The 14,865-nt window shown below is 45.6% G+C and overlaps 1 protein-coding gene across 1 annotated transcript; it reads left to right on the plus strand.

Moving 5' to 3' along the window:
• Positions 1 to 492: 492 nt before the first annotated feature.
• EGR4 (early growth response 4) lies at positions 493 to 1,815 on the plus strand (the record flags this gene model as incomplete). The annotated part of the gene is given in 4 exon segments (XM_083366990.1): positions 493 to 1,221; positions 1,224 to 1,283; positions 1,286 to 1,694; positions 1,697 to 1,815. Coding segments are annotated over 4 exon segments (1,317 nt in total).
• Positions 1,816 to 14,865: the final 13,050 nt, after the last annotated feature.

Raw genomic sequence — 14,865 nt, forward strand, 5'->3', positions numbered from 1 at the left:
AGAAAAACATTGCTCTAGAGAAATCTAGGTGGGCACTAACAATGCTGTCCCTGTTCCTTAGGCCCCCAACTGAGCCCAACCTTCATGTTGCTAAGGGGGAAGTGTGTTAAGTGAGTTTCGCCCCCATTTTGTGACCTCTCCTGCCACTGTCGTTCAGCGAATCCCCGCAGGTGTTAAATCAGTCCCACGGCTGTTAAGCCAGTCCCGCTTCTCCCCCCTCCCTGGACTTTGCTTACCAGAAGGTCACAAAACGTTCCACCGTCATAAACGTGAGTCAGTTGCCAAGCCCCCGAACGTAGGTCAGGATGGGCGGGCGGGCTGCAACGGTCGTCAGTGTGCAAAACGGTCACAGGTCCCTTTAACTTGTAACTTCGAACAGTCGCTAAACGAACGTGTTGGAAGTTGTAAGCCGAGGAGTCCCTGTTAGTCTAGGAGCCCTCGGAGTTTCTTTGGCACTCAACGTCTCCCATTGTTGATTTTCCAGCTGACTTGATGGGAGCTACCATGAACTCTGAACCCGTGGACTACTACTTCCTTTCTGGAGAGGCCTCCCCACCGGTCAGTTACTCCGGCAGCCTTTTTATCAAAACAGAACAATGCCAAGATCAGGAGACCCTCTTCAACTTGATGTCCGGGATCCTAGGACTTTCTCCCTTCTCTGCTCTAGAAGGTCACCAGCGGCCACCAGAGGCCAACTACACCATTCCAGAGGTTCTCCAGAACCACCTGGATGTCTACTCTACCTGCCAGCCGGAACTAAACATCTCCGTGCAACCGTCTTTAGCCGAACAAAGCTATAATTCTTCCTTCTCGAGTCCGGAGGGCTTCCAGCAGTTCCAGGCTTCATCTCCAGAAGAGGGGACTTCCTCACATTGTCTGTTTCACGAGAAGCTTCTGGATTCCAAGCAGGACATTAAGCTCTCCTCCATCTCTCCCACCGCGGAGAAGTTCAAATCTTCCTGCTCCCATTGGGAGCAGCAGCTCAGCCAGCCTCACCCGTATTTGCCGGCCGAGTGTCCACCTTCAGAGGCCTTCCAGCCGGTCGAGGCAAGTCAAGCCATGTTTCCCCAGATGGCCCCCAAGACGGAGAACGTGTTGATGGTCAGCTGCCAGTCCGAGCTCAACTCTCGGACTTTTGGACCTCCCTTGGATTTTGGCTGTCATGCCGAAGCATTCCTAAGCCACGGTCAACTCCCCGCTGACTTTGTGGATACGAAGGCTCCCCTAAGCTTTCCCCTCCGTTCACCCAAGAATTTGAAGCTCCTGTCGCCCACCCGGAGGTCCTCCAAGCTTGATGAACCCCAACAGCATGAAGCTGCCGGGCAACGCGTCGTCCGTCTCCATGACAGACTTTTTAGCTCACCTCCCAAGCTCTTCGGCCAACAGTTTGGGACTTACCAGGACCCCTGGGAGCCTGGCAGGTCCCAAGAAGAAGACGCGGCGTGGCAAATGTTCTTCTAAATGCTTCTGTCCCAAACCCCACGAGAAGGCCTTCGCCTGCCCGGTGGAAAACTGCGTCAGGAGCTTTGCCAGATCAGATGAGCTGAACCGACACCTCCGGATACACACCGGCCACAAGCCCTTTCAGTGCCGCATCTGCCTGAGGAACTTCAGCCGCAGTGACCACCTGACCACCCACATCAGGACCCACACGGGGGAGAAACCCTTCTCCTGCGACGACTGCGGCCGCCGCTTTGCAGGAGCGACGAGAAGAAAAGGCACAGCAAGGTCCACTTGAAGCAGAAAGCGCGGGCGGAAGAGAAGCTGAAGGGACTTGGGTTCTACACCATGGGACTTTCCTTCGGGACCCTCTAAGGCCGCCGTCCCCGGGGATTTGAGAGAGGGGACACGCTGCGATTGGGACGGGAGTGAACGTTCTTTGAAGCACTTTTGCAGGAATGCTCAGGGGAGAGGGCACACTTGCCCGCCACGGGTAGTAGCGTGGGAAAGAAACGAGCGTGGATGGACCCAACGGCAAGTCCATCCAGCGGGTTGGACTGGCGAAGCGATGCAGAGGAGAAGGCAACTTCCACGGACGAACGGATGGAAGAAAACCAAGAGGAGAAGGGAAGGAAAGACGGCTGGGTTTCAACCGCAGTTTGTTCCTCTATGGCGGGCCTCCCTAGCCCGTTTTCCAACTGGTACAGCTTTTAAATGCATTTCAGCACCATGACGTGTGGACAGCTCTGCGACAGGGACTACAGATTTTCTTTGACAAAAAAAATCAAAGGAAAAAAGATGTATTTTCATTTTTGTATTTAGCTTTAGTTAAAGAGGGGTGTGTGTGTGCGTGTGTGTGTGTGTGTGTGTGTGTGTGTGTGAATAACTGCCTACGTTTTATACAGGATCACCTTGTAAGCGCACTGATTTTTAATCAATAAGCACTTTAATGAACTGCCTAAGAAGGAAGGAATATATATATATATATATATATATATATATATATATATATATATATATATATATATATATATATATATATGTATGTATGTATATATATATGTATATATATGTGTATATATATATATATATATATATATATATATATATATATATATATATATATATATATATATATATATATATATATATATATAAATATATTTTGGAACATGTATAAAAACAAAATCAGCACGATTTATAGCTTTTGTGAACGATCCCAGTTGTTGCTCTGGAGTTTTTTTTTAAAAAAAACAACCACACTCGCACACGCACACACACACACACAACTTGGCTTTAACGAACATTTTTGCTATAAAAATTGTGACGGGGTGGGGATTCAATTTTTTTTTTAAATGCAAATCTCTTTGTAAAAAAAAAAAGGAATGCGTTAAGAGAAAACTGTGTTTATTTTTACAATAAAGAAAACTTGCTTTAATATACAATTCCTGGCTGAAGTGCGGCCGATTCCCCCCCACCCCACCCGGGACTTTTGTAGGGAAGGGTCCAGCACCAAAGCTGAGGGCTGAGGGGGAGATGGGCTCACTGCCTCGAAGCGCTGGAGGGGATTCAGGGAGACGGAATCGCCGCCTGGGTGGGGAATCCCACCGGTGAAGCGAGCCTCTGTGCATGGACAGAGTGCTTCCCCTTCTTTCACTCCTGGGTGGGTGAACACCTGCCTCCCGGCCGAAGCACGGCCAGCTTCGGCCTTTGATTATTCAGGTTTCGTGGATGTTACTGGTTTCATGGACACCGGCTTGCCACGTTAGCTAGAGGGCTTGACTTGCCACCATCTTGCAAGCTGAGCCCACCCACCCATCCCGGCAGCGTGGCAGAAAATTGCAGTCCCCGTGAGCAGCCGCGGCGCGTGGCGCAGGGATCCACGTCCCAGGAGCTATCCCTCGCGGTTAATGGTTCCACGTGGCGACTCGGCCGGAGCAATTTCAAATTCAGATTCAGAACAAAGCTGGAAGGGAGCGTAGAGGCCATCTAGTCCAACCCCCTGCTCAAGCAGGAGACCCTCTCCCTTTTCAGACAAATGGCTGCCCAGTCTCTTGTTAAAAGCCTCCGGTGTTGGAGCGCCCACAACTTCTGGTGGCAAGCTGTTCCACTGGTTAATTCTCCTCCTCACTCTTAGGAAGTTGCTCCTTAGTTCCAGGTTGCTTCTCGTCCTGCCTTCAAAGGCTTTGGGGAATAGTTGGCCCCCTCCTCTTCTTTGGGGCAGCCCCTCAGATATTGAAATACTGCCATCATGTCACCCCTTCTTTTCTCTAGACCAGCCCAGGTGAATAGCCCAGGGAGATGGCAACGAAGGAAGAGCGACAGGGATGGAGTAGAGGAGGATGGGCACTGGGGAGGGACAGCCAAGGTGGGTGGGCTGGGCTGGGGGGGGGGCTGGGATGGGCTGGGATGAAGTGGCTGGGGAGGGGGACCAGGGAGGGGCAGATGAAGTGGCCAGGCCTGGTGGCTGCAACCAATTGCCCCCTTCCATTCTGCCAAAGTTTCTCAGCTGACGCAGCATGAGTTATATCAGGGCTCTTCAACCTTGGCCCTTTGATGACTTGTGGACTTCAACTCCACGTGTGCCTGGCTGAGGAATTCTGGGAGTTGAAGTCCACAAGTCATCAAAGGGCCCAGGTTGAAGACCCCTGATGTAGACTTTAACAGGAGTGGACTTCAACTCCCAGAATTCCTCAGCCAACGTGCCTGGCTGAGGAATTCTGGGAGTTGAAGTCCACAAGTCATCAAAGGGCCAAGGTTGAAGACCCCTGATGTAGACTTTAAGAGGAGTGGACTTCAACTCCCAGAATTCCTCAGCCAACGTGCCTGGCTGAGGAATTCTGGGAGTTGAAGTTCACAAGTCATCAAAGGGCCAAGTTTGAAGACCCCAGATGTAGACTTTAAGAGGAGTGGACTTCAACTCCCAGAATTCCTCGGCCAGCGTGCCTGGCTGGGGAATTCTGGGAGTTGAAGTCCACAAGTCATCAAAGGGCCAAGTTGGAAGACCCCTGATGTAGACTTTAAGAGGAGTGGACTTCAACTCCCAGAATTCCTCAGCCAACGTGCCTGGCTGAGGAATTCTGGGAGTTGAAGTCCACAAGTCCTCAAAGGGCCAAGGTTGAAGACCCCTGATGTAGACTTTAAGAGGAGTGGACTTCAACTCCCAGAATTCCTCAGCCAACGTGCCTGGCTGAGGAATTCCGGGAGTTGAAGTCCACAAGTCATCAAAGGGCCAAGGTTGAAGACCTCTGCTATATTGGGTCTGGGCTGCTAAAATGATATCTACATACCTGCAAGGTTAGTTTTCTACACTTGACTGATGTGTGGCCCCACAAGAGAGGTACTCTTAGTTTCATCCTTCCTATTTTGGGCAAGGCATCCACGTCCCGGGAGCTGCCCCACGGGGCTAATTATTCCACATGGCATATCGGCCGTGGCAATTTCAAATTCAAATTCGGAATGGAGCTGGAGGGAACCTGGAGAGGTCTTCTAGCCCAACCCCCTGCTCAAGCTGGAGATCCTAGGTCAATCCAGACAAATGTCTTTTCTTAAAAACCCTCCAGTGATGGAGCACCCACAACGTCTGGAGGCAGGTTGTTCCACTGGTTACTTCAGGAAATTTCTCCTTCATTCCAAGTTGCTTCTCTCCTGGATTAGTTTCCACCCCTCGTTTCTTCTCCTGCCTTCAGGTGCTTTTGGAGAGTAAGTTTACCCTGAGCTCCACTGGGCCCCACCATAAAATTTCCTTCACGGCTGGGCCACGCAAGTCGCAATTCACATTTATCCCCCAAGACAGAGCATCACTGCAATTCTCCCGCTGTGCAGATTGATTTTTCTCCCTTAGTCCTCCGCCAAAGGAGTAGAGCAGACATGTCAAACACAAGGCCCGGGCGCCGGATCCGGCCCGCGAAGTGGTTTCATGTGGCCCGCGAAGCCATCCTGGAAACAGGGAGGGAACGGCCCCCACTGCCTTGGCCCTGGCCCAGAGACCCTCCTTCTGCCAGAGACCCCCAGATCTGTCCCACTCCTGCCCAGGCCCCCATAGGCACCCTTGATGCCAACGATGTAGAGCTGGCCACGCCCACCCAGTAGGCCATACGTGCTCTAGCCACGCCCACCCAGTAGGCCACGCCCACCCTGGCCACACCCACCCGGCCCCCTGAGGGCAACCGCAATGCCGATGCGGCCCTCCATGAAATTGAGTTTGACACCCCTGGAGTAGAGTATTTTCCCACACAACAGTCTTCCGGAGGTTGCAGCTCCGTACGCACAACCTTGTGACACCCCAAACGCCCCCCTCCTCAGCTTTCCCCCCACCCACCCAATGATCTGAGATCTCTCCAGGTCTAGATCGATAGCTTAACCACAGCATCACACTGCTCCTTTTGGCAGTTGGGGGTGGGGGCGGCGGGATAGAAGGAGTTGACAAGGTCTCAACTACCTGTAATTACTGACAGAGGCTGACTTTGCAGGTGTTGTTCCAGAAGGGATGAAGGGGGGGGGACAGGGAGGTGTCCAACCTTGGCAACTTTAAGACTGGTGGACTCTTAACTCCCAGAATTCCTCAGCCAGCAGCACGTCTGTAAGTCTTAAAGCTGAAGTCCGCAGGTCTTCAGATTGCCAAATTATGAGTGAGATCAGCAAGCGGGGGGTGGGGGGGGTTAAGGAAGAGACCAACCTGAGTCAAGCTTTGTCTTCTCAGCTGCTTGAATGTTGGGGGACACTTCTCGTCCTCCTAATCCTCCTTCTAATCGGGACAGCCGTCTTCCAACATTGGAGGGGCTGCCCCAAAGAAGATGAGGTGGGGTTGGGAGGTTGGGGGGGGGGGTTTCAACCTATTCTCCAAAGCACCCGAAGGCAGGAGAAGAAGCAATGGATGGAAACTCATCCAGGAGAGAAGCAACCTGGAACTCAGGAGAAACTTCCTGACGGTGAGGACAATTCACCAGCGGAACGGCCCGCCACCAGACGTTGTGGGTGTTAGACACAAAAATAGTCACAAATTGAAATTCACTCTGTTTGTGTTGCAAATAGAAAAGAAGTTTATTAGACTTCACAACAAAGTCCAAAAAGTAACGGTTTGCAAAGCGTGGTGGATTCAGGAAGGCAAACAATGTAGCCAAACACTGAACCACACCCCAAATTCCAAAATCACATATTATTATACATCCTATCGCGACGCTCCATTCCCTCCCCCATGGCCCCATTGGCTTAGGCTTTGGAGGTTACAATCTATCAGAAGCGCCTAAACAGAATACATTATCTCTGCCCCTGTTTGCTTACATTATACTAATAAGATCCCTCCCCTACTATCAATTCTAGATGAGAGATATCTCCCATCTTCTACACCTGCCAGGGGTACCAGGCACCAGAAGGTACTTAAAAACAATTCCTAGATGGTGACTCACACTGGGCCCCATGGTAACTCCTGTTCTCCCCCTCCCTCCGCTTGAGGCCTGTATTTTTCCCCATATTCTCAAAGCATCTACTCAAGCAATTGATTATAAAATTATTATAAAAGACAAAATATGATTACATGATAATACTAAAAGCATATATCTTTTTATTTTTAAACTTCCTCACTACTTCCAGTTATTTTCCACAAATCCACCCTTTTTCTTTTTAACCATTCTTTAAAAATAAAACATTAAAATCTTTCCAAATTTCTTTGTATTTCTAATTTCCTTTCATATTCTACAAAATTAGTTTCTTCATTGATTTGTGTAAGGTTATACATTTTTCTCCCTAATTATTCCTTCTGATTAATTTGTATTATTCCTTCCACAGTCCCAATATATGTTTGATTAGCCTGTATACACCTTAAATCTATCCATTCTATGTCCTCCAGTGGAATTTGAATATCACTATCTCCCAATATAACTGAATTTAGGTCAGGTTGTGTTTCCGCTGTCTCAATTTCAATTTCTCCTATAATTGGGTATGTGGGATAAAAAGGCTCTTTTGGCGTCAGACCTTTACACATTTGTAACCAATCTTCCACTATTACTATGTCAGAAGGTTCTTCATAGGGACAGACTGGTCCACAATCACAACATTGATAACAAAAACAGCATTCAGTGATACAGTTGCAATCACAGAATCAACATATTATGTAAGGGTTTGTAGAATGCGGAGGTCCACAGCTTCCTCTGGAATCCTTTGGATGTACGCATAGGCCACCACTCAGATCGAAAAAGCCAGAAAGCTGCTACTCCTGCAATGAGAAAAACCACAAACAAAATCCAAGCTATTCATCCCACAATGATCACGTCAGTTTTTGGTAATTTTTATTCACAGCGGGTCTTCTCCAGGAATTATTTTCCACTCTTTTGGCTCCACCCTTTTTCTTGTTGCTTTTTCAAACTGCTGTTTCAATTGTTAGGAGGACTTGGTAGGGACCATCCCAGGCTGGAGTAAGTTTTTCTTCACGCCAGCTTTTTATCAGGACCCAATCACCAAGCTGGAACTTGTGGACAGCAAACTCCAATGGAGGTGTCTGGGCTAACAATCCTTGTTTCCTGAGAAAAGACAAAGCAGAAAACAGCCCCAGTATCTAATCCTTTATAAACATGTCATTAGTTTCATATTGTGGAATTTCCCCCACTTGAGATAATTTAAATTCAACTTGAACGCATTGAAATAGCCTCACCACTAGATATTATAGAGCTTTTTATTTACTTGTTTACATATCATATATTTATCACATTTATTTAACTAGAGTATAAATACAACCATCCTGTTTTTTTTTTTTTAAAGTATCATTCATCCCTTGCAACCCCCTTTCAGTGGCTGCTTCTGTGTCCTAGCTATTGTTTTTTTTTTCTTTCTTTCTTTTTCCAAAAGTATGGACTACACCAAAGGCATATCCAGAGTCTGTATATACATTTCCTATTTTACCTTGCAACAATTTCAATGCCTGGTTTAGGGCATATAATTTGCACATTTGTGCTGACCAATTAGTAGGTAGGCCACCAGCCTCCAATAATTCCTTGGTGTGTCCATTCACAATAGCATAGCCATTTTTCCAAATCCCTGCCTCTACTCGGGATGACCCATCTATAAACAGGGATTCCCCTTTTTCCAAGGGACATTCCTCCAGGTCAGGTCTTATTTTTGTTTGCATCTCAATTACTTCAGAACCAAAATGCTCCAAATTCTCTTCATTTGTTTGCGATTTATTTACTAAAAATTGAGCCGGATTCACATTATGATCCGTTGTCAAAACCAAATCATTCTTTTCCATTAAAATTGCCTCATATTTTAAAATTCTCGAATCAGTCAACCAGCGACCTGCTTTTTGCTGGAGAATTGTTCTTACTTGGTGGGTGAGGTGTGCTTACAACGAGAGCCCCCCCCCAAAAAAAGTTAATTTTCTGCTTTCCTGTACTAAGAGGGCCGTTGCTGCTATAGCCTGTACACAGACTGGCCATCCTCTTACTACAGGATCCATAATTTTTGACAGAAATGCTACAGGTTTGCGTTGACCTGCCCAGGTTTGAGTCAAACCCCCATAAGCTATTCCTTCTTCTGCATTTACAAACAAATGAAAAGGTTTGTCTAGATTGGGAAGGCTCAGCACAGGAGCTTGGGTCAAAGCTTCTTTAATTTTCTTGAAATCTTCTTTTTCCTGAGTCTCCCACTCCAAATCCCATGGTTCAGATTCAATTAATTTAGCATATAAAGGTTTAGTTAGACTAGCATAGTTGTCAATCCATAACCTACAATAGCCTACCAAGCCTAGGAATTTTCTCAACTCCTTTTTATCTTTAGGAAGAGGCTGTTTCACCACCCCTTCAATTCTATCCAGTGTTATTTTTCTACTACCTTTACTTATCAAATGTCCCAAATACAGTACTTCACCTCTCTTTCAACATATTGTAGTTTCTTCTTAGAAACTCTCAACCCCTTTTCTCCCAAAAATTCTAGCAATTTATCAGTTGCTTCTTTCACTTGATGTCGTTTCTTTCCTGAGATTAATAAATCATCTACATATTGTATCATGTATGTTTCTCCAGGGACCTGGAATTGTTCCAATACCTGTTCCAACACTTGTCAAAACAGGTTTGGAGATTCCGTAAATCCCCGAGGAAGCACAGTCCATTGGTATTGTTTCCTTCCTGTAAAGAGATCCTGTATGTTCCATCTGATTTCTTTACAGGAAGTATAGGTGTATTAAAAGGTGACATGGTAGGTTCTAATAACCCATCTTTCACTAAACCATCAATTACAGATTGAAGACCTTTCCGACTCTCCATTGACAAAGCATATTGTTTCTGTCTTACTACTTCATCTGGACTTGTTAATTCTGTTTTTAGGGGTTCAATTTGCAAACCTCCCCTGTTTCCTTCCCCAACCCACACCTTTGGGTTTATCCTCTTTTCATCTTCTTCTGTTAATATAAAAAGAGGATTTGTTTCTTCCTTAAATGTAATTGTTAGTCCCAATTTTCCTAACACATCTCCCCCTAGCAAATTCACACCTGCCTCTGGTATATACAATAATTTTGCCCTTATATTTTATCCATTTTCTTGCCCAATTTGAATTTCCTCCAATTCTTTTACATAAAATCCTTCTCCTTTCACTCCAGACACTCTAATTTGATTCTGACTAATCTTCATGGTAGGTATTAAAGTTGACACTGAAGTGCGCGCTGCCCCAGTATCAATGAAAAACACTACCTCTTCCTTCTCGGGTCCCACTTCTAAATTTATCAAGGGCTCATTGTGGGACCTAAAAATAAACTGCCCCTGACAACCCTAGTAAAAACTATCCTCTACCTCCCACACTGAGTAAATTTGCTGCTCTCTTTCATGTTTAGGGCAATCCTTTTTAAAGTGGCCCTTCATTCCACATCCAAAACACATTCTCTCCCTATTCTGGTATCCACCCCAAAATCCTCCAAATCCTCTTCCTCTACTCTCATTAACATACTGGTTCCTTTCACCCCTCCTATATCTTGTCTCAAAGGAACTCTGCTTGTTCCCAAACTCTCTTCTAGGAGGTTTTTCCTGCTTATCACTTGCTGTACCTGTTGCTACCATCATCTTACTTTTCTGCCTTACTTTCTCTGTATCCCTCTGAACATACACTTCTGAGCCTCTTTCAATAAATCCTTGATTGGTTTGGCTGTCCAATCATCCAATTTCTGTAGCTTCTTATTTATATCAGGCCAGGATTTAGTAACAAATTGAACTCTGACCAGTGGTACATTGGCATCATCATCTGGATCCATCCCTGTATATTTACGCATACCATCTTTTAGTCTTTGCAAAAAGGCAGCTGGGGATTCGTCCTTCTCTTGTTCTATCTGCAATGCCTTGGTCATATTTTGAGCCTTTGGTATTGCTTCTTTCATTCCTCTAATTATAAGATTTCTCATATCTTCCATATTTTGTCTTCCAGCCAAATCATTGTTATCCCAGTTTGGTCTGGCAAGAGGAAGCTTTACATCTGCCACTACCCCACCATTTGGATGTTCCCTAGTCCAAATTGCTGCTGCAGCAGTTGGAATTAATTGTCTTTCTTCAGCCGAAAATAAAGAATTTAAAATAGCCATCAGTTCATCCCAGGTATAAATGTTTGGTCCTAATAAATTATCCAACTGTTCAGCAGCCCCCAGCGGGTCCTCAATTAGATTTCTCAATTCTTTTTTTAAATGTCCTTACTTCAGATGCCTTTAACGGCTCTTGGACAAAACTTATCCTTGGGACATTGTTCCCATCTACCCCATTTGGCACCTCCCTTAAGGGGAAGGCTGATATATTTGGATGTTTATCAAAGGGAAAATTTTCAATGTCCTTTTTACACTGTTCAATTTCTCTTAGGTATTATTTTCTATCAGTGTGTCCTGCACACAGACATAAAAACATAAAAATAAAAACAACAACAAAAAACAACTCTACAAAAATAAATAAATAAACTTAATAAGATTTTTTTTTTGAGTTACTGAAATAGTCCTATATTAAACTTTAATATTGCTTTTAATATAAAGATAGTCAAATTCCAATTTAATCCTATTCCAATCAGATGGGAACAAATTTCCATCAAGTAGGTTAAAACTTACAAATCTAAGCAAAACAATTCAAAGTAATTTCTTTTGGTTGATGAATATATATGTCTAACTAAAACTCAATTTCCAAAAAAAAATGATTGTCCAAAAATTAATCTCTCCTCTTTCGAGTAAAAAAAAAATTGCAAGCTGAAACTGCAAGAGTGGGCATTAAGTTTCACATCCACCCCCCTTTCTCAGACTGGAATTCTAAGCAGAGAAAAAAAAAATGGTTAAAAGGACCAGCCACCCCCCCTCTTCTGGCTGTCTCTCCCTTTCTCACTCTTAAAGTAACACAGCGGGGTTGGGGGGAAGTAAAAGAAACTTTACAAAAATCTCACCACTAAAAAAAAATAGTTTGCTCTCCTTTACATGCATTTTCTCTCACACATCGTCCATGGCTTTTACAACAATAAAATCTGCAGTTTACTGTTCCTTTCACAGCCTGGGACGAGATGGGGGTGGTAGGTGGGTTTGAGGGCTAACACACTCACATTTACATATCAGCAAATTAACTCATTCATTTCCATTCCAACTGCCTGCATAAACAATTTCACATACAAAAATTTCATTTCATACTTTCTCCAGGCAAACCATACATTTTTAAATAAGGCCTTTTTGTTTATTTTTATTAGACACAACACAGATAGACACACATACACTACCTCCACACTCCTCTAACAAAAATGAACTATTCATTGCCTGGAATCTAACAGGCATAAAAACTTCTTTTATTAACATATATGTTTAATGCTTGACATAGCCAATTTTTAAAACTTACATATTTCCATATTTTGAGCAATATGATTTCTTGGCCACTCAAAATAACAATATTGAATCACGGTACCTTTGCTAACCTTGCCCTAAGGGACTTTCCAGAGGACACCTTATCCCCTTACTGGCCTTATTGCCCATGACTGATCTTTCCTTGCCTGTGAGGCCCCCAACACACACAGTCAACCCATCAATAAGAGTCCCAAAGGATTCTCTTTATCTACATTTAGTTTGGGATTTTTTCCCTAATTTTCTTCACACATTTCTTTTCTGGGAACACTCCGAGAATTGCCTATACTGGTTTACCGTACTGTTATCTTATCCTTACCAATCTAATGAGACCAACTTTCGCTTCACCAAGCTCCTGCTTCCCCACTTACAGAAGGGTCAGCTCCCACTCCGTCTTGCTACCCCCAATGGTACTCGGGACGTCTAATGCACTCCTCTCACAGATCTCAGATGCAAACAGTCCTACCCAGTCCTCATCTGCTGGTTTACCGTACTGCTATTTTATCCTTACCAATCTAATGAGACCAACTTTCGCTTCACCAAGCTCCTGCTTCCCCTCTTACAGAAGGGTCAGCTCCCACTCCGTCTTGCTACCCCCAATGGTACTCGGGACGTCTAATGCACTCCTCTCACAGATCTCAGATTCAAGCAGTCCTACCCAGCCCTCTCCCAACCGCCTAGGTGGTTTTCATCTGGCCACCCCAGATCTTACTCACCTAGGTCCGTGCACGAAGTTACCCGGTATTTCCTGAGGCCTGAGGCCGGCAATCTCTGTTCCTGTTCCCCTTCACACTTCTGTTCTATTTGCAAGTTCCACAGGTTCTTGGGGCTCTAGGGTTCACTCAGCACTCACCACTCCCGGAGTTCGAAGCTGGACTGTCGAACTCGACAGGGCATGCCTTCCACCTTGTCCACCAAGTTAGGGAGTCCTGAATGAACTCCTGTTGAGTCCCGGGTTTCGGCACCAAAAATTGTTAGACACAAAAATAGTCACAAATTGAAATTCACTCTGTTTGTGTTGCAAATAGAAAAGAAGTTTATTAGACTTCACAACAAAGTCCAAAAAGTAACGGTTTGCAAAGCGTGGTGGATTCAGGAAGGCAAACAATGTAGCCAAACACTGAACCACACCCCAAATTCCAAAATCACATATTATTATACATCCTCTCGCGACGCCCCATTCCCTCCCCCATGGCCCCATTGGCTTAGGCTTTGGAGGTTACAATCTATCAGAAGCGCCTAAACAGAATACATTATCTCTGCCCCTGTTTGCTTACATTATACTAATAAGATCCCTCCCCTACTATCAATTCTAGATGAGAGATATCTCCCATCTTCTACACCTGCCAGGGGTACCAGGCACCAGAAGGTACTTAAAAACAATTCCTAGATGGTGACTCACACTGGGCCCCATGGTAACTCCTGTTCTCCCCCTCCCTCCGCTTGAGGCCTGTATTTTTCCCCATATTCTCAAAGCATCTACTCAAGCAATTGATTATAAAATTATTATAAAAGACAAAATATGATTACATGATAATACTAAAAGCATATATCTTTTTATTTTTAAACTTCCTCACTACTTCCAGTTATTTTCCACATGGGTGCTCCATCACTGGAGGGTTTTTAAGAAGAGACTGGACAGCCATTTGCCTGGAATGGTATAGGGCAGGGGTCAGCAACCTGAAATAGTGAAAGAGCCACTCGGAACCGGTTCCCTCACAAAAGGAAAAACTGGGAGCCGCAAAAAATGTGTGCGCATGTGTGTACATGCGCACATGCGCAGAACAGGGTTTGACTGAAGAGTGGAGCCAAGGCGAGATATGCACCTACCCTGCATATTTGAATTGATTGGTTGAACTTTTTTAGTCCCACTTTTTTTTTTTTTTTTGGACTGCACGGCAGAGGACTGGGAGCCGCAGGAGACGGCTGAAAGAGCTGCATGCGGCTCCGGAGCCGCAGGTTGCAGACCTGTGGTATAGGGTCTCCTGCGTGAGAATTTGAAATTGAAACGGCTTCTCGCTGTTTTGCCACGTGGAACAATTAGCCGTGCAGGCTGTCTCCTGGGATGGGGATGCCCGGTCCCTGCGCCGAGGCCCATGGAGGCTGCAACTGCTGCCACATTGCCAGGATGGAGGGGCTCCACCGCGCCCAGTTTACACGGTGGTGCCAAATCAAGCCCTTTTGGGCACCAGGGACTGGTTCTGTGGAGAGAGGTTTTTCCGTGGACCGGAGGGTGCGTGGTTTTGTGTGATGCCTGCATCCCACAGATGGAGCTTTGCTTGTTAGTGCAGACCGGTTGCTGGCAGGCCGTGGCCCGGTAACGGTCCACGGACTGGAGGTTGGGGACCCCTGCTCTAGCAAATAGGGTAAGTGAGCATACATGAAGCCAGTAATGTCTGCAAAGCCTGAAGAATCAAAAGGGGCTCGACCCTTCACCGTCTCCTGCTTGAGCAGTGGGTTGGGCTAGATGACCTCCAAGGTCCCTTCCAGTTTCATTCTGATGAATTGAGAGCTTCGTTGTCAGACATTTCCGTCTCACAAACCCAGCATAATAGCAATGAGATCACACCGAGGAACGTTTAGCTCTGTGTCAT

The sequence above is a fragment of the Vipera ursinii genome (genome assembly GCF_947247035.1).
Source record: "Vipera ursinii genome assembly, chromosome: 7".
Taxonomy (NCBI): Eukaryota; Metazoa; Chordata; class Lepidosauria; order Squamata; family Viperidae; genus Vipera; species Vipera ursinii.